Here is a 24,603-nt window from a genome sequence, read left to right as displayed (position 1 = left end):
CATAAATCTTTATCGAACTCTTCAGTCACTTGAACTATCTTATCCATATAAGTAATGATAATTCGACTTTGTCTCTTAACGCACACATCTGATTCTTGCCTATTCCTATTTTTTCTTCACTGATTTTAGGCTTCCTTAGTTCCTGAGAGCATGCTCAATTCTATCCATATTATACTTCGTTCTGTCAGCTATCTTGCGTTTGTTGATTAACTTGGAAAGTTCTGCCAGTTCTATTCCAGCTGTAAGGTTAGAGACTTTCATACATAGGGCTTTCTTATTCAGATCTCTGGTCTCCTGCGATAGCTTACTGGTATCCTGTCAGACGAAGTTACCCCCGACTTCTATTGCACACTCCGTAATGATGCCCATAAGATTGTCGTTCACTGCTTCAAAACTAAGGTCCTCTTCCTGAGTTCTCAAATAAATAAGCAGTTCATTTGGTGACATATTCCTTTTAGTGGAAGCTCAATTCCGAAATAGCAATGTCCTGCAGAGATCTTGCTCAAATAAGTATTGGCATGTAAACGTGCTTAAACGCTGTAAAATCTGAATGCAACTACAATGATTAACCCTGAATAACTATGTGGGGCCCAAAATGCTCATTCGGGCAGCCACTGTCCAGCTTCACACCAAAAAGCAATAGTCAACGTGAAATTGACAGCAACTTTTAGCGCCTGCACGCCAAAGCACATTCATGTGGTTGCATTGATTATCTTAGTTATCTAGCTCACGGAAATAATGTGAATAAGGGAACAGTGATAAAACGTCATTGACTTAGTGAGGCGGAAAGTGCTCACTAGGGCAGCCATTCTCGAGTTCACGGGCCCTATGGTGTATACAGGGTGACCGAATACCTGTTCTGTAGCTTGCTCCGGAATTCCTCTATTTTCCCTCTTACCGTTAACTCATTGATCGGCTTCTTATGTAACAGTTTCTTCCGTTCCCTCCTCAAGTCTAGGCTAATTGGAGTTCTTACCATCCTATGGTCCCTGCAGCGCACCTTGCTGAGCACGTCCACATCTTGTACGATGCCAGGGTTAGCGCAGAGCATGAAGTCTATTTCATTTCTAGTATCGCCATCGGCTCTTCCACGTCCACTTTCGGTTATCCCGCTTGCGGAAGAAGGTATTCATTATCCGCAGATTATTCGGTTCTGCAAACTCTACTAAGAACTCTCCCCTGCTATTCTTAGAACCTATGCCATATTCCCCCATTGACTTGTCTCCAGTCTGTTTCTTGCCTACCCTGACATTGAAGTCGCTCATCAGTACAGTATATTTTGTTTTGACTTTACCCATCGCCGATTCCACGTCTTCATAGAAGCTTTCGACTTCCTGGTTATCATGACTGGATATAGGCGCGTAGACCAGTAAGACCTTCACTTTGTTCCTCTTCTTAAGTTTCACAAGACCTGCCACCCTCTCGTTAATTCTACAGAGTTCCTTTATGTTACCAGCTATATCCTTATTAATCAGGAATCCGACTTCTAGTTCTCGTCTCTTCGCTAAGCCGCGGTAGCACAGGACGTGCCCGCTTTTTACCACTGTATATGCTTCATTTGTGCTCCTAACCTCACTGAGCCCTATTATATCCCATTTAGTGCCCGCTTATTGTTCCAATAGCACTGCTAGACTCTCCTCACTAGAGAACGTTCTAGCGTTAAACGTTGTCAGGTTTAGGTTCCAGTGGTGGCCTGTCCGGATACAGAGATTCTTGGCACCCTCTGCAGCGTCACAGGTCTGTCCTCCGCCGTGGTCAGTTGCTTCGCAGCTGCTAGGGACTAAGGGCCGTGGTTTCATTGTTGTATTCATATAGGAGGTTGTAGCCAAGTACTGCACCAGGGTGGCCATCCTGCTCTGGTGAAGGAGTGCGTTACCGGTTGTGGTTACCGGGATCAGGTCGCACTCCAGGCCGGCTTATGCAATTTTATCAACACGCGAATTTTTTTTTCGTCCGTTGGAAAATTGCGCGGAACCGGGATTAGCACCAAGGTACTCTTCCACGCGAGCGGATGCTAGTGCTATTTTGTTAGTGTGGCCAATTCAACCTACGACTCAACGTCATAATCATCAGCGTATTTTATGTCTACTGCAGGACCAAGGCCTCTTCAAGGCCCTTCTCAAGGCCCTGCGATCTCCAATTTTCCCTGTCATGCGCAAACCAATTCCCACTATCGCCTGCGAGTTTCCTAATTTCGTCGCTCCACCTAGTCTTCTGTCGTCCTCCACTGCGCTTCCCTTCTCTTGGCACCTGTTCTGTAACCTTAATCATCCACCGGTTATCTAACCTGCACATTACAAGACCTGCCCAGGTCCCTTTCTTTCTCTTAATGTCAATTAAATTATCGGCTATACCCGTTTTCTCTCTGATCCAAACAGCTCTCTTGCTGTCTCTGAACGTTATGCCTAGCATTCTTCCTTACATCGCTCTTTGCACGGTCCTTAAGTTGTTCTCAAGCTTCTTTGTCAGAGTCCAAGTTTCTGCCCTATACATCAGCACCGGTAAAATACGCTGATTGTACACCTTCCTTTTCAATGATAATGGTAAGCGGAACTGATAGTTGGGCGAGTTCGTGCGAATTCATACTGAAATATTTAGCGTGTACAATTGACAAGGACACAGTGAAGCGGGACACACGAGCGCTTACTCACAACTGTTTTATTTTCGGAAAGATACAGAACATGGTATACCCCTGCTATCACATTACACTATGGATAATGGTAAGCTTCTAGTCAGGAGCTGACAATGTCTGCCGTATGCGCTCCAACCCATTTTTATTATTATGTGACCTTCTTTCTCGTGGTCATGGCTCCCTGTGATTAATTGACCTAGGCAAACGTACTCCTTCACAGGCTCTAGAGGCTGACTGGCGATCCTAACTCTTGTGCCCTTGCCCGGTTCTTCATGATTATCTTTGTTCTTCTGCAATATTATTCTTCAACGACACTCTTACACTATCCCTGTTAAGGTCCTCAATATTTTGTTGTAAGTCGTCTCCAGTGTTGCGGAACAGAACAACGTCATCTGCAAACTGAAGGTTGCTGAGATATTTGCCGTCGATCCTAAGTCCTTAGCGTTCCCAGTTTAATAGCTTGACTATTTCTTCCAAGCACGCAGTGAATAGCATTGAAGAGATTGTGTCGCCTTGACTCACCGCTTTCCTTATAGGTATCTTACTACTTTTGTTGTGGGGAGTTAAGGTAGCTGTGGAATCAATGTAGATATTTTTGAAGATATTTACGTAAGCGGCCTGTACTCCTTGATTACGCAATGCCTGTATGACTGCTTGTATCTCTAATGAATCTGATGCCTTTTCGTAATTTATGTACACTGCGGATTTCTCGATTGCCTGTATAATGAATCCCTTTCTGAAGCCAGCCTGTTCCCTTGGTTGACTAAAGTCGAGTGTTGCCCTTATTCTATTGCAAATTATCCTGGTGAATATTTTATATAACACTGGGAATAAACTAATGGGCCTATATTATTTTCAATTCTTTGACGTCTCCCTTTTGTGGATTAGTATAATTTTCGCATTCTTCCAGTTTTCTGGGACCCTTACAGTCGATAGGCACTTCGCATAGAGAGCCACCACTTTTCCAATCATTATGTCTCCTCCATCTTTGATCAAATCGACTGTTATTCCAGGTTATCACGCCGCTTTTCCTCGTTTTACCTCTTGCAAGGCCCTTCTGACCTTATCACTTGTTATAGGAGGAGAATCATAAGAAGCAGGTGGTGCAGGCGCATGAAAGTCAGGCTGCGCCCTCCTTCTAGGCTGCTTTCTTTCATTAATCCAGAGAAAGACGGGGAATGCGGGAGATGGCAATTCAAGACGATGAGCAAAACGTGAACAAGGTGAATGCAGGAGCCAACGTTTCGACAAGTGGACTTGTCTTCTTCAAGGCGACATATGCTTTCCTCGCCACAGTATATATAGGTGGGGTTCTTCTAAAGGGGAGGGGGTGTGAGGCGGGAGCGCGTGGAAACGAGGGAAAGTGTGTTAGCGTGTCGAATTAGTAAAGGAACGCTGTGTACAAGGTCAAAGCCAGGGCCCCCCCCTCACCCCAGTCTGTCAACCCACGCGCGTTAGCCGGCGTGTCAAGGGCGTCTGACACGCCAGCTGACAAAAAAAAAAAAAGAAAAAAGAAGAAAGGAAGAAGAAAAAGAAGGGAAGAAAAAGGAAAAGGGGGGGGATACGCCAAGAAATAAAACTAAGTGTTGTTGCCTATAGCTTAAGGTTTAGCATAGCGAATAGATTCTAAAGCTCCCTTTGAAACGTTTATGCCTATTGGTTGCAATGTCTTGAACTTATGGATAAGGTATGATTCTCTGTATTTTCTTTCTCGTTCAGAACGGAAATTTGACTGTAAGATGTAGAGTTTAAGTTCATCAAAGTTATGACCTGGTTGGTTGAAATGCTCGGCGACGGCTTTGGGAAGCTTTTTAGCTGTGTCCGCGCGATGTCCGTTTAATCTGACGTTCATTGATTGTCCTGTTTCCCCGATATATTGTTTCTTACAGAAGGAACATTCAAGCATATAAATCACATCCGAACTTGTGCAAGTGAAGCTAGATTTGACTTCATGTGTATAATTATTTGCGGTGCTTTTAATTTTAATGTCACTTTGAAGGTGCCTGCAGGTTTTGCACCTGGGGCGACAACATGCTTTTATTACGGGGGAATGCTGCTGGCTGACTTTTGCGTGCACTAACATGTCTTTAAAGTTCCTGTTTCGGCGATAGGTAACCCTGGGTACATCCGGGAACGCTTTTCGCAGACGCTCGTTACTTGATAATATTGGGTGGTATTTTCTTAGGATGTTGTTTATGTTTGGGAGTGCATTAGAATATTTTGTTATAAAGGCCGGTGGTCTGTCAGATTCTAATGTGGGCTGTGTTTCATTAATGTACTTTCTGCACTTGCTTTTCCCTTTTCTGAATGCCTTCTCTCCTCCTGTTTATGGTCGCGAACCGGACATTATTCTTCCTGTTAGAGCACATGTCTTTCTCAACTAATTTATGTAACTCTCTGACACCGCCTCTCGCATTCGCCGAAGATCACGGACCACCCAGACCCAATCGTGTATGGTCTGTTGTCCTCACCTGCGTCGACCTCACAGATTGCACATCCACGTTATCGGAGAACTCAGGCTTCTCCCAGGTCACTGGGACGCCTTCCAGAGTGGTGGATATCGCCGTCACGGTGCCCGGGCAGCGCAACACTTTCGGAGGTTCTTTGTCTGCAATGTGCAGAAAAATAGGCATGACCAACAAAACGACGTGGACCTTATTATGGTTATTGCATCTCTTAAAAGCTGCGCAGATTTCTAGGGCACATTTTGTAGTGGGTCGTGTTTGCGCATGCCTAAGTGTGTGCAGGCGTGCGTATGTGCGTGCCTGGTCATAAATACAAAAACTGAGGCTGCCAGCATTCGCTATGCCGCCACGTCGCGTGACAAGGCAGTCTTAGTGACGCCGCTCACTCAAAAACAACTTGAAGGACGCTCAAGCTTCGTCTTTAAGAGTGGAATGCGATAATATTCAAAGATCCCTGACTGCTTCTCACGCTTCCCGGCTACTGCAGCTTATGTAACCGTAATGATTCCTGCAAACGCTGGTGGAGAACGGTTTGCACGAATGCAGGCTTTCTGGTTTTTTTAGAGCGAAAGCAATACTACGCCGTGTCTCTCAAGGTCAATTATGTCGTCGCAATGGCCTTGAGCCGCTGGAGCACAAGTGTGGCAGGTGTGACGTCACGCCATGTGATCCGCTGCGGAGAGGCGTCGCGGCTGCGCTCGCTCGGAGCCTGGCCACTGCGGTACCACGTAACTAAGCGACGGCTAATAGGCGGAATAGAGTCCGACGTACCGTTGGCGCGCGCTCACGCTAGTTCACGTTGGCGAGAACAACAGCGTGTACAGTTCGACTGATGGTTCGACGCGCTGGCGCAGCCAACGTAATCGGACGCGGCCAACGCGCTCCGACGCACCCGGCGTAGAGCGACGCTCGCCACGCGCATTTAACGGCTGCTTCGCCGGGGAGTATGAAATAAAGAGAAAAACGGAAAAAAACCAAGGGGATTGAACATACACAGGGAAAAGAAAATATAGAAAATAGGCAAATGACAAACAACGGAGCCATACAAAAGTTACAGTGATGTTTCACTTCGTGGACAAGAGTGACGCGCAAGCGTGTGTGGGTGCTATAGCGCACAGGACGCCATCGGCCCTCGGCACGCCTAGACGCCTGCACTGTCCGCATTGCAGATCGTATTCGAGACAGGGGTGGCGCAGCCGCGTCATATGCAGAAGCCACTGTAGTAGAAAGCCCCGTTGTAAACATTCGCTTACTATCTAAATGACCTAGCATGGTGTCAGCGTGCACAGGCCAACATGAACACACTCGATGATTGCGTTCACTCGCTGTCGAGACGCATGGCGTAAGGAATCGCGGCGGCAGCACCGAACGAAGTGTCCTTTGTGCTGTCAATCGCTTCAAGGCAAACTGAGCGGTGAGAACACAGCGCACGCAAAGCTACGAGCTGTCAGCCCACCTAAGGCCCTATTCTCGAAATGCATGGCAGCTGCATGGTCGCCGTTATCCGCCCTATTGACTCTCTGACTGGCTGTCGAGAGCTCATGTGTCTTAAAAATTTTGCCGGGAAACGGAAGTTTTGGAAAATGCAGTTTTGCGTTTTCATCAAGGTGACGAAACGTGACATGGAGCTGCAAACTTTATTGACTAATACATGTTTTTGGTCATTGGTAGCTATATTGTGACGTTAGCGCTTCAAAAAGAAAGTGAGCGGTAGCGTACAGAAGCCAGTGCAATGCACCTGCAATTTCGCGAATATGTGTTGGCGATCTAGGATAGGCGCCATTTAAGCTTGGTGAATGGTTGAAGGAATATGCCGTGGGGAGCATCACAGGAAGGGCCGTTTCGTAAATGTCAATTTCACGTTGCGTGACGTTGCGCTGGGCCGCCATTGCAAGATTTTCCGCCATAATTTGTAGTGCGACGACCCACGCAAATTATGCTAATGAGCAGCGATATGCAATGGCGGCCGTGAGGAATACGTATCGCCACATTTCCCGCGTCGTTTGCCGCCATGAAAATATTTTGTTCATAATGCGTGCTCATAGTATCAGCATCGCCCTGAGGTCATGTTGGCATTTGTGTTTTGGGCCATCATTTAAAAAAAAAAAACGCTTTCATATGAAATAATATCGGTTCAACATAAACTTTCTGCAACGTTATTCACTTTTCACTGCTGCGTTTGTACTGAATCAAGATTAATGCCTTTTCGCCCAATCAGAAGTTATGACAAAGGCATCGCTTTAATTTATAAAAAGAAATGTACGCAAGGCGGCACCTTGAAGTTTCTTCCCGCGGTGCAAGTAACCAGCGAAATGAACAAGAGATGGCGACGCCGGCGCTTGCGTCGCGCAAATGGATATCTCTGGCGCGCGCAACGCTGTCAGTGATATTCAGCATTTCTCAGTCAGTCGAGTCAGGCTGAGTCACTTGCGTTTCCCGAGATAGCGATAACGTGACCTAGAACGTGCGCGCATCACCACTAGTACACTCTAAGAACAGTTTATACACCCTTTGGCTTGCCCCTCCTGCCACACAAAAATAATCGTCATCTGCCTTGATGCGTTTCCTTTCTTTATCGCTGCAAGCCCGGAACTTTCCAGTGACGAACGGCACGCGCGTTATCCAAAGGGTGTAAACTGTTCTATGCTGACAACGCGCGTGCCATTCGTTACTGGAAAGTTCTGGGCTCGCAGCGATAAAGAAAGGAAACGCATCAAGGCAGATGACGATTATTTTTGTGTGGCAGAAGGGGCAAGCCAAAGGGTGTAAACTGTTCTTAGAGTGTAGGTCGCGTACGTTGTCTCAAGGAAGAAAACAAGCGCGTTGGCGCCAACATACGATCACTCATTCTATTTCCCGAGGACACGCTAATGAAGCAGACGACGGCTTGTACGCAGCAGACGACGGAAGCGAGAAGCGTTTTCGGCGGAATAGTCATGCGTTGTGAGCCAGCTGCTTTATTTTTACTGCAGAAGAAAACTGTTTTGCTTTACCGAGAACCTTAGGTTCAGCGCCTTCATTTCAGTTTATTAGGCAAAGCGTCAAGTTGGCGTCACGTTACGAAAGCAAAATGAGGTCATCAGCACCGTTTTATTCGCGTCGCATCTACGTCACGCCTCGAACAAAATGGCGGAATGTCCAGAATATAGCCCCTGGACTGTGCCCCCCAAAGCAGATCGCTTTATAGATAGGATACCCTGGACCACAAATGTGTGGTAATCACGGACCCCACGCATCCTACCCGCATCGGCAACTCCGTAGCACGAGACACCACACCAGACCTTACTCGACGGACAATGCCGCCTCCCCACCCGGCACTCAGTCGGGAGGAGGCCGTGATCCTAAGACAAATACAGACCGCGTCACTCCTCGCCCCCGCAGTGCTGCACGTGCTTCACCCAGAGCTCTATCCGAGTGGGCTGTGTGGTGTTTGTACAGCGGGTCCGGCGGACCAATGGCACATCATGTGGGACCGTGCCAGGTTCCCGACGGCAGCTACCTCCAGGATTTACCCGCCAAAACTTCAAAGTGCACTGCAGTCTACAGACAAGGACTCACAACTATGGGCCGTCCAGCAGGCCCGGGGTGCGCTCGAAAAGCACAAACCTCGTGTTCCACTACAAACGGGCCCAACGGGGCTAGTGCAGAGTAGAGTATAACCCCGGGTCGAGGCTTGGCCAGCGTCACGACTCGTTAAATCGTCGTTTGCCGGCACTTTATTAAAGTTATTCCTATCCTATCCTACAGATAAAGCCCGCGTGACCGCGCGCAACCGCGCCGTAGGTCAGTATAATATACCGCTGTCAGGGTATACAGTACCATGTAGTACCGTTCAGTACCGCATGGTGGCATGGTGGTAAGGGGAGCATTCTCGCATTCTTTCCTCGTGACAGCTTGCACTTTGAGACGCCGTGGTTAACACGTTGCGCCTCTGATCGTAGGCGCTGCGATCAGAGGCGGTGGCAGGCGCTGCACGGGGTTACGAAAGCGTTGCTTGAGGAAATGGCGCTCCAAGTACCAGTTGGCCTCCGCGTATGGGTAAGGCGCGGTGGTAAGAGGGAGCACCCCGATAACAGAGTGCAATACAGTGCCGCAGAGAACCACCTCCCGATGCATGTATTCTCAGCGTATTCTCTAACAGCAAGTGGGCTTCGTTCTTCACATATTTTTATTGCGATAGCAATTATGTGAACACTCCCGATGCATATATGCCGTCGCCGTGAGGTTCAGTATGAGTGAAAGCGTGTGACCGCGAGCCGGCGAACTCGGTTCAATCTCGCGAAGGCGCTCAGTCGTGCTACCTAAACGGCTGTAGAAAATAGCGCCCCTTCCTCTTCACAATCAGACACACACAATCTCGCGTGCGCGAACGAGGTACGCGGCCCGGATACGTGCCCTCTCCCGCGGCGCGCCAGGCAGGGGGGTTAGCAACGCCACCTAGCCTGACTCGAGGCAGGTTGGCTGCCTCTGTGACGTCAGCCGGACGGGGCCGCCTCCGGCGGAAGAGTAGGAACGCTCCAGGGCTGGTATTTTGTAGCGATGCCTTTTCCGATTCTATGCTTTTCCAAGCTTTTTGCGCTTGGCCAGTGGTCAGAGCGACGGTCTGCCCAAATTATCAACGGGATCAGGCGGCCGTGTGTGGTGGATGATAAGAATAGCATGGAATAAGGCATAAGGCATCGCTACAAAATAGCGGCCCAGCACAAGTCCGCATAATAGTTCTGCGCTTGGCTTATTTTTTTTTCGGCTACGCGTGTAGTACTCTGATTAAAATTAGGCAGAAACAGAAAATAAAAAGACAGGTGTTTTCTACACGTACCGGTGTTCTATTCATTTATTCGTTAGTTTGCTTCCGGTTTTTATCCTTGTTGTCCGGGCCAAACACCTTGTCATTCAATTGCCGGCAGAAATTTTGTAGTATGTTTGTGCTGCACCACAACACATATTTCAGCATCATCTCACTCGTATGTCCCTTTTCAAGGACGTCAAAGTATGACGACTCCTCATTGCTGAGCAGTCGGAATGTCAGTTCCGTGGCTACTTGGCGCTGGTTTTGGGCCTTTAGAAATTCCGCACGCTTGGAAAGCTCTTCTACGACAACGTAATTGCGAGCCATTGCATTCACAGCCGACATTCCTGGGCAAAACAACCCTCCCCTGTCAACTCGTTTGACAAGACCATACATGTAATTTTCGGGCGAAACAGCGACAGTCTTGTCAATCACCACGAGCGCTTTGCATTTGTCCCGTTTCAACCTCTTGAGAGTGGTGTGCACCGAGTAACCAGCAACGCAGGCAATGACTGGAAATTTTGACAGCGCCCGTTCGGTCGCAACAATGCTGAATGGCGATGGATAAAGAAATACCAGCCGGCCGCGTCATTGGCACCGCGCATGCTCAGATGTAGCCTATTTCAAACTGCAGACGTCGGTCCTGCAGTCCCGAACGCGACGTTCCGTCGTTCTAGACATGAGTGCCGACTTCCGTACTTTTCACCTGTGCACTATGTGTGCGGAACGATGATGAAACACGTGCTCCGTTCGGGGTGCACACCTTTCATTACAGTGGCATTCTACAAACACACAGAAAGCAACAGTCACAATTATTTGCTGGGCATCGCAAAACCCCGGAAATTTTTTTGAAGATGATTACGTGGCGTATGCACACGGGGCACATTTTCGCCGGGACACTTTCGTGTTAAAAATAATTCCCAGGCGATTACGATACTCCCTAATGCAAATTTCGAAGGCAGCTGTTCACGTGTTTGGAATTCGCGATACCTTGCGGCAAAGACCATGAACGACAGGGCCCTCTTTGGGGCGGCGCTGATAGGGCAGCTCGTTCAGCCGCTGCGGCAGACGAGGCACTTTCACCGGTTGCGTCGCTCGTTGTTCAGAACGAACTGGCCTACAGTGTTTTGTATTATGATTAGGTCCTCACGTTATAGTGGGAGTGAAGAACTACAAAGTGTCAAAACTGTGAGTTACAAATTTGCCTCTTCATCGGGCGACCTTGTGCGCTGCAAAACAAGTAACGCTCAAGCACAACGATAGCGGTGAGCGGAGTCGGCGATCGTCGGAAATCTGATCTGCTGGTCAAGCGCGTCGGCTTTCATACATGACTCGTCGAAGGTTCCAGCGTAATCGCTGGTGCCTGCATGGTTTATAGAAAGTACTACGCCATTCGCGACGCGCACACAATCGTATTACACAATGCTTTGGTGCCGACATCCAACGGAGGGAACCATCGATAACATTCGAGAAACTTCTGATACATGCAGGCGCGTCGTGCATCGAGGCATAACGTTTCACATTTGTTAGCGGGTGAAAAGCAGTGACTGAAGAAAGATGAACAGACGACGCGCGGTACCCTGCCGCCATCTCATAGCGATGGTCGCAGAACACGTCTTGCGCGGCATTACGCTTTTATTCTCATGCTTTCGCCATACCCTCCTCTTCGCGCTCTCTTCGTTATCGCCGCCTTACATTCCCCGCTGCGCTCCGCTGTGCTCTTTCATCCTTCGCTGTTGGGCTCGTTCGCTCGGTTACGCCGACGTTCACCGCAAGAACGGGTGCCTAGAGCTGCGGTATAAAAATGCTTCGCAGATATATACCAATCTGACAACTGACATGGCGCATGCGGCCGGCTGGCTACGATATAGGCCGCGTTGCAGCACGGTGGCGTCAGCTAGCGCGGCTATACTAACTGGCCTCCAACATGGAGCCGGTATGTAAGGCGCCGTGACAAAGGAAAATAGGATATTGCTGGTAAACAAACGGGTGTTTAAGCTGTTAATTTGGATATACCATACGCAAGGTGATGTTTATTTCCTATTCATTTATCATTACGTTTCGAAGAACATTCGGGGCTTCGACACAGGTTTCGTTTCTTTACATTGGATCTCAACCACACCGTCGCTGGTCGGCCTTGGCCAAACCAAAAACAAGTGAATCAGTAGTTGTGAAACACCCATTAACAGCTTCGCCGTAAGACAAGCGCATGCGTGCGCGCGCAACAATAACGACAAGTGGTAAAAAGGGATCACAAGGCACTGAGCTCGCTGTCCAGCGTCACATTTGGTATGGGGATCAACGTGCTTGTGCAAGGCGCGAGCATGTGTGTGACGCCAGCAGCAAGATTACGGTGACGACGATCGTGTGAGGAAAGATCACGAGAACCTTGAACTTGGCCAAGACGCGCTGAAAAGAGTTTTAAAAATTCGGTTACCGGCGAACGCTTAAGACGTTTTATTGCGATAGCAATTATATGGAGGCTCCAGGTATAGAGATCTAATCGGCTGAAAGGAAATCAACAAAAACATTGAAGCTTTCAGGGAAAACACAGGTTTCTGTCGTTTTTTTCAAGCAGGATAATACTGAAAAAATAAGATAAAACACACAGCTTCCCCGCATAATCCTTACCCTGCGATGCGACTCTCTTCTACGTATTTAACGTTTGGTCAAAGGAAGGAGTTTGGGAGTCTGCGAAGCACGTGTATTCATCCACGTGGTATCAAGGGCTTTGCTTCAACCATCCCTTGAGCTCACTCATCGGGTACTGCACATTTCCCCTTCTGAAGCGTGGGAAAGAAACTGGGCGAGTTTAGCAATGTGCGCAACAAGCTATGCGACCGGCTCGCAAGGGATCGCGCACAAGAAGTTTTAACGTGCACTCAAACCTCAATGCCCGGAAGGCATCGTCCGCTGTACAGCGAAGCGTTGACGCGCCAAGCGGGAATGAATCGGGCACAAATTGATACAAATGTCGCTTTTTACGCTTTGATGTGAAATCAAGGCATTGACATGAAATCGTACCTAGATTTCCAACCTGAAAGGTCTGCTGGGATTTTTGTGATGCAATGATGTAACAATTAGATTATTTTCAGTGTTAGAGAAATAAATGTGTCGGATTTTTCATCGCTCTGCGCACAATCGTCTTTTATTTTCAATATTTCTTATTTTTCTTAAGGAAACATCAATGAAACCAGTTATTTTCAAGCCGTTTAATATCTCATGCAATCTTACATAACTATCAAAACTCATTTCTGCCGTCGCCGTTGCCGTTAGGTTCCGTATAAAGTCCAAGGGACACGAAGTGGTCGTGGCGCACCGTGTGCTTTATGCGCGAGTGAAAGCATGCGAGAATGAGCCGGCAATTGCGGCTCAATCTCGCGCACGCAAGCAAGGAAAGCAAGGAGGCAGCGCGCCGTCTTACGTCGCGCGAGAGGCACGCAACGTTTCGAGGTACCAGGGGGAGGGTAAGGTAGGGGGGGGAGAGGGCGCGTTTCACTCCAGGCGGCCCGGACGGCCGCGCGCGCCCGCCCGGGCCGCTGTATCTTGAAAGCCGTCTACGACGGGGACAGTCTGCCACGCACTGTGTTTTCGCGGATTAGTTTGCGTTGGGGGGGGGGGGATGCGAGCGGCAGCACGACGGTCAATTTGCTGGCTGCTGCCGCCCCGCTTCCTCGCTCCAGCGTTCTGACAGCGAGTTTCCGATGGCATCCAGTGACATGTGTTCATGCTTGCTTGTGCCCGCGTGACACCATGCTTGTTCACTTAGTTAATATGCCTATGATTACAAGTTTACACGGCCAATAAAACTTTCCTTACTTCGTATAGCTGTCCGCTAATTCGCTATCGCGATCGATTCTTTGCCTTTCGAACGAAACGGCGACTTTTTTCTTAAAGCTTTACACCGAACCTTGCTTGTTGAAATGTAGCTAGAGGAAAGGGGCCATGTGCCATGTGGAAGCAGATGCTTTCTGCGCAACCAATCTGAAGCTGTTAAACATGTTTTCATTGATTGAAATAACACCATTTTTGTCGTTATATTGGAGAACTTTAAAACTAGGCCTATCCCTTAATACATATAGAAGTCGGTTTTTGCCACCTGAACGTGATTTGCTACAGATTATCTTTATTTTGTTTACTCGCGCAGCATGCAGACCGGTGTAGTTTGTTGGCATATCGACATTGTGGTGTTAAAGTGGATGTGTACTTGAATACTTCGTGGAAATGGTTGTGAAAGCACGTGATGCGGTGTAGTGTCGTGAAGATGTAGTGCCAACGCTCGATGCTTCAATACATATAAAGCGAGTGTGATCTGTAATAACGAGCCCCTATTTACACTTGTAGTCAAGCTGGAAATAAAGAAAGGAAAACGACCGTGGCATAGTGGCTAAATCATTGGGCTGCTGCGCGCTATGTTGCAGATTTGATGCCGGACATGAAATTTTCTTTTACAGAGGTCCGAAGTGTGGCAAGACAGCAAAGCCTACATGCAATATTTGGATGGGGGTTCCTTAGATCTATTAACCTCCCACAATGTGCCTGCAATGAGCCAAAGAATGCAATAAAAACACACTGTGTGGATAAAAGTGCGAAAGCATGGTGAGGTTCACGCCTACCGTCCACCGTGACTTGGAAAGAACACTTGGCAGTGGAATTGTCCTCGGGGTTTGTAGCCACGTAAGTCGCCTGCACGTCTCCATAAGGTACGAGCTCCGAGGCGTTTGGGAAGCCGTCAATGAACAATTGGACGTTGTTAGCTTCCACGTTGGTGTCCGGCTCCGGGAGTTGAAGGTACATCGAACTCTGGCCCTCTGGCAGGACGAGTCTAGTGCTCGAGGGACACGTGATGCGGACAGGACCCGCGTCTGGCGGGGAGAACGGAGACAAGAATCGTAAACACAGTCATAGACCAAGGTACTTCATGCGTGCTATGAGCATTTCGAAGTTCTCACACCAAGCAACTTTTAATGCGCACTATCTTTGCTTCAGTCAAGTGAGAACATGAGTTTTCAGTTAGACTGACATTTGCAGCTTTTTTCATGTTACCTATACTCCGCTCCTAACGAGAATCAACGAGTGTATATATATATATATATATATATATATATATATATATATATATATATATATATATATATATATATATATATATATATATATATATATATACACGTAAGATACTTTACAGGCCCTATGGGGGCATTGTGTAAGGGGGGCTACAAAACGGAACGCATAAAAAAAGGGTAACCAGCCTTCTGAAATCTGGTACAAAGGATGCGTCCCAATTCAGGGCTCTTCAACATTACTGGGAAAATCAAAACACGAAAAAGAATAACGGAAGTAATAAAATGCCAAAAAGGCATACTTCAAGGGAAAAACATGAGTAACATTAACATAAGGCACCAACACTAGAAAGAACAATAGAGGAAAAATTGACAACTCAAGGAATACAATGTTTCAAGGGACGCAAAAAAGACGCAAAAAAGCAATAATATATATATATTCAGGGCATACAAGTGAACACGTCACGCGGCATGAAATGCCAATTGATAAGAGGGAGATAGCAATGTATCAATAGAAATAAAAATACCGCAAGAAGTTTGAAGTACATTGCCAAGTACAAGAAACAAGATAAAGTGATTTGTAAGTGCTATTATGAAAAATGCTCGTGTAGTAGATGAATTTTTTCTTGATCTAACTCGGAAGCGGTGTTGTCAGGAAGATTGTTTCACAAGCGAATGGCCGTAGGGAGCGCGGAAAAGTTAAAGGCATATATCGTACTGTACATGCGCGCAAAACAAGTGGTTTCGAAGCCGGGAAACCGTGGTGGCTCACTCGGGACTGCAATTTTGCGCACTCATCTCGTTCTGTAGATAGGCGTGCCCAGACAATATGTTCCTTTTGTTCCCTTTAGCAACAGAAAAACCTTGCGCAGGCTGTGTCCATCGAATGCGTTCTTTACCGCGAAAACGCACAAGCCCGATATTCCTTTCAGAACTATCGTTAGCGAGCGCGGGGCGTGGCAGCATTGCGTGAGCCTTTTTCTTTTGAATAAGCTTAAGACGCTACAAGTGGATGACCCTTTCCGTGTTAAAAGATCTTCGGAGGTCGCGCAATTTGTTAAGTGTAATGACGGCATTAAGTATGGTTTTTCCGTTGACGTAGAAGATCTATTCTACTCAATTCCTCAGGACAAGCTTCTCGTTTTCTTAAGGGAATGTATTGAATACAACGACGTGGTCGACTTTCAGAACTCAGCGGGCCTTTCAGTGGACAGCTTTTTAACATTGCTCGAGTTTTATTTAAGTGTGACTTTTATTCTTTACAACGAGCAGCCATATCTGCAACGCTGGGGAGTGTGTATTGGGTCTTGTGTTGCTCCTATTTTGTGCGACATTTTTTTGTCTTTTGTTGATAGGTCTTTAGAGCAGGTTTTTAATGGGGGGCAGGTTTTAAAAGTTTTTAGGTATGTTGATGATTTTTTAGTGCTTTTAAACAATAAGGGTGACTTTACATCCCCTGCTTTTATTTTAGAAGCTTTTAACAACCAAGGCCAAGGGCTTGTTTTTACCCATGAACTTCCTGACGACACAGGCCTGCAGTTCTTAGATTTAAAATTGTCTTTTGAAGTTGGCCACGTCTGCTGTTCCTATCAATCGCGAGCCATGAAGCAATTGCTGCCGTACGATTCCGCACACTCTAAAGTGGTGAAGCGAGCAGTTGGTAGTCTTTGCTTGGAATCGGCTTTGCGGAAATCGGGCGCACACCAAATGCGGTCTAGTTTTACGAACCAAGTTGGACGCCTTTTGGTAGCTGGTTTCCCTTTGACGGTCGTCAATGCTATAGTAGAGTCTCTTCTGCAAAAAGTAAAGCTTGGAGCACGAAGGGCGAGCGCAGAAGTCGAACGACAGAAGGTAAGACCAGAGGTTATTCCCTATGTACACAAGGTGTCACACAACCTTAAAAAGATTGCTAACCGTCATGGTATTCCTCTGGTTTTCTCTGCGCCCAACAAGCTTTCGAAGCTGTGTTTTCGAGTTTGCTGTAAGAGCAGGCGGGGCTGCCGCACGAGGCATGAGAAGCCCTTTGTTGAGTGCTCCAGAGGGGTTGTTTATGCAATACCCTTGCACCCTTGTGGGCAGCTCTACATTGGTCAAACTGAGCGTTGTGTGAATGACCGTTTAAGGGAACATGCGCAAAAACTAAAGAAAAAAGAGGATAAAGGCGCACATTTGGTGGCTCATGTTACCGCGTGTGGTTGCGACGCTCGATTTTCTGCGACAACTATTCTTGGCAGGAGCGGCAACGCGTCTTCCAGGCTCGCTCTTGAGGCCTTCTTTATCAAGACGAATAGAGATAGATGTGTGAGTGAGCCTTCCATCACTTTACTGGATGCCGAATTTAACTTCATGCGCGACCGCCTTTGATGTGCATGTACCGGCTTCACTTCTGCTTGGTAGGCGCATGCGTGACAAGAGGATATATATATTTATGCACCATCCTTCCTTCCATTAAACAGTTGTGAGTAGCGCTTGTCCTTGTCTGTCTTCCTTGTGTCCGTGGTTTTATTTGCGCTAAGCTACCTCTTCAAAAAAAAGAAAAGCTTGTGACAAATATAGAAAAATATATGAAAAATTAACTGCTTTGTTTTTGCCACTTTTCCGGTGTTGAAGAGACAGAAAGGGTAAATGGCTAAACCAGTTGCACCTTTGAATGTTTCTTTGTGGCTGGCTGAGACGCCATACGTGCTTTTTGATATATTTTTTGATTGAAATAACCTCCTGAGTAGCTATTCGCTGCTATTCCGAAGCCGCCTTTTTTCTTTCTTTTTTCGTGCTCCTTTGCGCACTGTTTCTTAAAACATTTTTTAAAATTTCTTTTGTAGCTTTGTTTCATGATACGTGAAGGTTAAAGGTATGCCGAGTGCCTCATGATCGAGCACAACATTCTTGCTTCCGCAAATGCTGACATTTATCGCACCACGCTAGTTAGGTCACGAAACCTCTTAGGCCATCCTACATGACGAAGACTTATACGATGCGGCGATAAGCGAATGCAGCCGTATATCTTTCAAAGGCTGCTTGGAGTCGCTCCTAGTAGCGGCGCGCGAGCGCGCATCTATTTCATATTTCGCGGGCTTTTGTTTTTTTTCTTGGAAAAAAGGAACCAGACACACTTCAGCACAAAATAAATGCTTGATTCGGAGTTTATGTAATGTGCCCTACAGCTTTGTAATTGACACGTTTGCAATTCTAGCAATAATAATTAAAAGTTATTAAGTAATTATTATTCCGTGATGAAAAAAAAATATTGGTTGTAAGTACACACGACTGCTACTACTATGAAGTCGGCACGATTTCTCTAGAGCTCTGGCGTTTTTTTGAAAATCTTGGTCCAAGTTAAATGGGACACCTGGTATACGACGCATGACAATATCACAGGTTTAGATAATAAATTATCAATTACGGAAGAAAAACAACAGACACCTGTGTCCTGGAAGGCGTAACGGAACCCGAGTGCGATACTGTAAGACGAAACCTTTTTTGTGCATCTCATTTTACCCGACACGGAGGCGCCCCCTAAGCGAACCTGCCGGTTGTCGGAAACACCCGCGCGAAAGGTTGGGACAAAGTGGAAAGCGGGAAACAACGACGCGGGCCCACCGTTCTTGCAGGTGCCCGGAGGGTGCTTCCAGTCCAGCGTCTTTGCCGACCCCGATGTCCTGTTAACTCCGCAAGTGTTGACGCGTTTTCCCAGCAGCCTAAAACCCGGGTTGCAGTGGAAGTAGCACCTGGACTTGAGGTAGTTTGCGCCGGGGCTCAAGCACCGCTCAGGCAGCACCTTGCCGTTCTCCGGATGCTGCAGCGCGGGGCAGGACAGGCCTGTTGCGGAGTAAAGAAACGAACAGATGAACTACTGTCAAGCATGCTACTTGATCGTTAAGAGCCAAGTATCGCAATATGTTTTGCGGCATTTGCCTTAGCACCGTACATCTTTGCGCGTAAACGAAGATAGACAATGGTAACGAGAAGGTACAAAACGCGTCGTAACGGGTCTTGTTTTTCCGTGTGCTTTCCCCCCCTGCACGCTGCCTATATTTTCAATCCCGGTTTGTCAACATGCCCACTCGCATAGCCTTTGATAATCACCTTGTATAATGGCTATTAATTTGCTGCTGCTGCTGCTGCTGCTGCTGCTGCTGCTGCTGCTGCTGCTGCTGCTGCTGTTATGCTACCACTGTTTCTTCTTTATGCAATAAACTTCTTGCGCTATAAACTCGAGGCGCGTTTGTGCCGTCGGCGTCGCCGTGTAGTCCCTGGTGCGATGGCGTGCGCGGCTCTGCCCGCCGAGCGCGCTCTGCCCGCGCGGCCGCGATCGTTGGAGGTCACGTGATCTGCTACCAGGTGCCAGGGCTAGCCGAAAAAACTGGTGGTTTGACGCGTGCTAGAAAGTAGCACACCCTTATGCGCGTCGTCTCCCCGCGCGCAAAGTGCCGAAGGTCACGTGATTGTGGAGTTTCGGAGGCGAGGCGCAGTTGAAATAGCGAAGCTAGCCAGCAGCAGCCGGCAACGTTCATTTCGGGACAAGCGCTCCCCGCTGCGCCTCACCACGAGTGCTCATCGAGTGAACTTGTCGACACCACGCACATTTATTTACCGAGCGAAGGTTTACCCCCATTTATACAAGCCCACAGCCCTACGAGCCTTACTTCGCGTAATGGTTTAATTCACCTTGCTATCGCCACCAATGCTTGCACTTTCGCGCGAAGTAGCGTCGTATTATTCTCATGCCAAAGACTCTTACGGTACCCACGCAGAATGGGGTGCAACTGTGGAGATGCAGTGACGTTTGTTCTTTTATTATTTGCATGTAGAAACCTGTGACGGTAGGCTACGTCAGAGCCGGCCAGCACAATATCCCAAATTCCTTACTCACGGAAAAACACACATACAAAGAAAGAAAACAAAGGAAGGAAAGAGAGAGGGAAGCATCTGAGGACACCTAAGCACTTATGAGTTGTGAATGAGAAAGCATTAATGTCTAATTGAACGCCCCTAGGTGGTCCTTTGAGTTGTCAACTGCTCCCGGGAAAGTGAGCGCGTCTAGATGCTTGGCCAACGCCTCCAAGATAGCACAAGGCCGTCGCACTTCGATCCTAAAGAGACTAGGATACGATATGAAAGGGACAATAGATCGAGAGGCAGACATCCCAGACAACGTCAGACAAACCCTCAGAATAAGTCCAATTCCACGCAACATGGATCCGAACCTACACGCAGCCAGAAGGCAGGCAAGGGCAGATTACGTGGAAGGCCACCTGGCAACACAGGAAAACACGGTGTACACGGATGCAGGGCTATACCCGTGGGACAAGCACACTAGAACACACAGAGTAGCTACGGCTGTAGTAGACTACATGGGAGAGACAATCAGCTGCGCAACCATAAGGAATTGCACGGTAGCGGAGGGGGAAGAGGTCGCCATAGCGCTTGCAGCGACCGAAGGCTACCGAAGTAACAGATCACTAACCATATTAACAGACTCCAAAGCTGCATGCAGGCGTTACTTGCAGGGGAGAGTCTGTAAAGAGGCCCTGCGAATCCTCCTCGGAGCAGGAACCCTCGGAAATAAAGTGAAACACAAACTTTTCTGGATACCGGCCCATACCGGGATAGAAGGGAACGTGAGAGCAGACAGTCTAGTTCGCGAGATCACATACCGAGCTGGACAGATAGAGCCTCTCGAGAACCCTACAACGGTGGAGCCGACGTGTGCGGAAATATTAAACTACCATAGAGGGCAGAGGATCAAATATCCTCCGCCACACACACTACTTACACAACAGGAAGCAGCCGACTGGAGAAGGCTACAAACCGGAACTTTCTATAATCTACACATACTAAGTAAAATGTACCCGACACAATACAGAAACTCCTGCCCATGGTGCGGAGAAATACCAACTCTTTACCGCATAACATGGCAATGTAAGCATAACTACACATTCCATAAGCATAAAAACCCGAGTGCGGAGCAATGGGAGGGCCTGCTCACCAGCAGCGAGCTCACCGCCCAAAGGGCAATGGTGCAGCACGCGTGCGAAGTGGCCAGGCTCAGTGGAGCCCTGGAATAGGGGCACACCCGTGCTGAATAGCCAGGCAGCAAGCGCAAGACGGCTCACCGCTAAAACCCTTGATAGAATCAATAAAGTTTTTTTCTCTCTCTCTCGATCCATGACGTCATGCTATCTTTCCCGACTTCCACAGAATCTAATCGGGACGCTCTCGAGTAAGCCGCGTTGATTTTGACGCCACCGCTTTTGTCACGCCGAGCTTGATGAAAATTTCGTACCAAGTAGCATGATGTCATAAAGCAGGCTGCACATGCCTGCTGTCTGCCAGGCGCTTGGGCGGTAAGTTTGAAACTCACTACCGCGATCGTTTTTCCTTTCGTATCTATCCCTTTTTTTAAACATAAATTTTTCCATACTCATTTCGAGGCATGCGGGGATTACAGCAGAGGCTTCCGAGAGCAAGGGCGTCGCGGCGTCACGCAACGCCTGGCGTCGGTGGTCGCCCGCTTCGACCGTCGAGGCGCGCACGTGCCACAGCTCGTGGTGATTGAGGCGCCGATTCGGCGCTGCAGACGCCAGCCTTTTCGCTGAGTGGGACATTTGATGCTTTTGCATCGAAGACACGCCCGCAAGCGCACGGATATTCGTCTACGTGCGCCAGCACACAAAGCACAGTCTAGTAACTGTCCGTCATTACACAGCGGCATATGGTAAACAATTGAGAGAACGTGAGTAAGCTTCACAGATATGTCTCAAAATGTTGTGCGCTGATGTTCGCAGCTCGTACCGTCCATCGACGGCGTTAGTGAACTGCGGTCTCGAACATAGGCGTGGATTCGGCATAGCAGCACTTTTTGTTCACATGCATGCCCCTGCCGAACGGCCCTGTATCGCGCAGCATCTGCGAACGACTACAAAGCGCGACATAGAGAATGAAATTCAACAAGAGGGGACACTCGCCGAAAACTGGAAACAGGAAACACGTCAGGGCTAGTGTTAATCCCATCCGTTAGTTGATGCGAGCATCGAAAGAAAAGAAAGAATGTCAAATGAAGTTACAGACAACGTTCTATTTTTATTTATACTTTCCCGCTAAAACTAAAGAGGTTTGCGTATAAAAGAACTTATACTTCGCGACTTAATTTTCTTGCGTTACATTGCAAGAAGCTAACGGCACGGCAGGCGCGACAGATGCATGCGTCATGTACCAGTCACGCCACCGAAGCCAGCGAGGCCGGTTGCGCATGTGAAGTTCGCCTCTTCGGCGAGCCGTCTCTTTTGTATGTAGCGCGTTTATTCGGCTCCCACTGTTTTCTTGATTTCGTTCTGCAGTTAGACACGGCACCACTGCATTATTGGACTACGGCATGGTGAGAAATTTTGTCAGACAGTCTACGACACATTTCCAGCAACTTTGGCTCTTACGATACGGAAATGACGGAAATCAGACTTGTGACGTAGTTAGCGAAAAACAGCTCGGGCGTCCTGGCGTGGTTTTGAGTTAATGTCTAGTATTGGGAGATGTCTGCGACGCTTTCTATGAGTTCCAACATTATGACTTATTTCATTTGTTTTACGGCACGCTCGCCGCACCCGCCTTTGGGACGCAGTTTCGCTTGTGCTGAATATTGCCGGGATAAGTTTTGCAGCTTTTTCGGACCCACAGCAGTATTGTAACTAATTTCGTTACTCTTTGGAGTAGTTTCAAAACACTGTGGCCGCGACCGGTGTTGCGACGCAGTTAGCGAGAAGCAGCTGGGACCTGTACCGCAATTAGTATCGCGTGTACTGAATCTTACTGGCAGAACTTCGTGAAGCATTCTCTGACCCACAAAATTATTGTAATTAATATCGCTACCTTTTGGGATACTTTTGAGGGACGCTCGCCGCGCCTGGGGTTGTGACGCAGCAAAAACGGCAAGGCGGTCGTCGTGACAGTTTGACGTGAACTGAATGTTAGACTGTCGCTTTCTATTTCCCGCAACTTATACCTTCTTTTTCCTAGACCCTATGTCATATTCCTCCACTGACTTGTCTCCAGCCTGCTCCTTGCCTACCCTGGCATTGAAGTCGCCCATCAGTATCGTGTATTTTGCTTTGACTTTACCCATCGCCGATTTCACGTCTTCATAGAAGCTTTCGACTTCCTGGTCATCATAAGTGAATGTAGGGGCGTAGACCTGTACGGCCTTCAATTTTTACCTCTTATTAAGTTTCACAACAAGACCTGCCACCCTCTCGTTAATGCTATAGAGTTCAGGTATGTTACCAGCTATATCGTTGTTAATCCGGGATCCGACTCCTAGTTGTCGTCTCTCCGCTAAGCCGCGGTAGCACAGGACGTGCCCGCTTTTTAGCACTGTATATGCTTCTTTTGTTCTCCTAACCTAACTGAGCCCTATTATATCCCATTTACTGCCCGCTAATTCTTCCAGTAGCACTTATGGACTCGCCTCATTAGATAACGTTCTAGCGTTAAACGTTGACAGGTTCAGATTCCAATGGCGGCTTCTCTGGACCCAGGGATTTTAGCACCCTCTGCTGCGTCACAGGTCTGACCGCAGCCATGGTCAGTTGCTTCGTAGCTGCTGGGGATTGAGGGCCTGGGTTTTATTGTTGTATTCATATAGGAGGTTGTGGCGAAGTACTGCACTAGGGCGTCCAGTCCTGCCCTGGTGAGGGAGTGCGTTGCCGGTTCGGGTCACCGGGATCAGGCCGCACTCCAGGCCTGTTTATGCAATTTTATCAACACGTGGATTTCTTTTTTTCCGGTGGAAAATTGCACGGATAGTATGCGCGGATAATGTGCGGATAATGAATACTTTCTTCCGCAAGCGACATAGCCGAAAGTGGACGTGGAGGATCCCGAATGGCCAGACTAGAAATGAAGTAGACTTCATACTCTGCGCTAACCCTGGCATCATACAAGATGTGGACGGGCTCGGCAAGGTGCGCTGCAGTGACCATAGGATGGTAAAAGCTCCAATTAGCCCAGACTTGACGAGGGAACGGAACAAACTGGTACATAAGAAACCGATCAATGACTTATAGATAAGAGGGAAAATAGAGGGATTCCCGATCAAGCTACAGAACAGGTATTCGGCTTTAGCTTAGGAAGAGGATCTTAGTGTTGAAGCAATGATGGAAAATCTTATGGGCATCATTAAAGAGTGTGCAATAGAAATCGGTGGTAACTTCGTTAGACAGGATACCAGTAAGCTATCGCAGGAGACGAAAGATCTCATTACGAAACGCGAACGTATGAAAGCCTCTAATCGTACAGCTAGAATAGAACTGGCAGAACTTTTCAAGTTAATCAACAAGCGTAAGACAGCTAACAAAAGGAAGTATAATATGGATAGAATTGAATATGCTCTCAGGAACGGAGGAAGCCTAAAAGCAGTGAAGAAGAAACTAGGAATAGGCAAGAATCAGATGTATGTGTTAAAGACAATGCCGGCAATATCCTTACTAATATGGATGAGACAGTTCAAGTGGCTGAGGAGTTCTATTGGCGGCGAGGAGTTATGGAGTCGCCATCTATCGGAAGCGCCTCGCTGGCGTAGTATGAGGGATCACGCGGCGCGCTCCTCATAGGTTTTGCTGTCAGCGCTCACTGAAAACACCACACGCAAGCTCTTCCGGA

At 47.8% G+C, this 24,603-nt stretch overlaps 1 protein-coding gene across 11 annotated transcripts in view; it reads right to left on the bottom strand.

Annotated features, from left to right (window-relative positions):
* Nucleotides 1–24,603, bottom strand: part of LOC142578610 (uncharacterized) — a 307,117-nt gene that overhangs the window by 49,806 nt on the left and 232,708 nt on the right. For all 11 annotated transcript variants that reach the window (XM_075688019.1, XM_075688020.1, XM_075688023.1 and 8 more), the window contains 3 exons: nt 18,550–18,768; nt 14,503–14,751; nt 5,104–5,240 (listed from right to left, as the gene is read on the bottom strand). In XM_075688019.1, the coding sequence (XP_075544134.1) occupies nt 5,104–5,240; nt 14,503–14,751; nt 18,550–18,768 (605 nt within the window). The remainder of the gene's footprint in view (nt 1–5,103; nt 5,241–14,502; nt 14,752–18,549; nt 18,769–24,603) is intronic.

Source organism: Dermacentor variabilis, chromosome 4 (assembly GCF_050947875.1).
Source record: "Dermacentor variabilis isolate Ectoservices chromosome 4, ASM5094787v1, whole genome shotgun sequence".
NCBI lineage: Eukaryota > Metazoa > Arthropoda > Arachnida > Ixodida > Ixodidae > Dermacentor > Dermacentor variabilis.
This window is presented reverse-complemented; position numbering and strand designations above follow the sequence as displayed.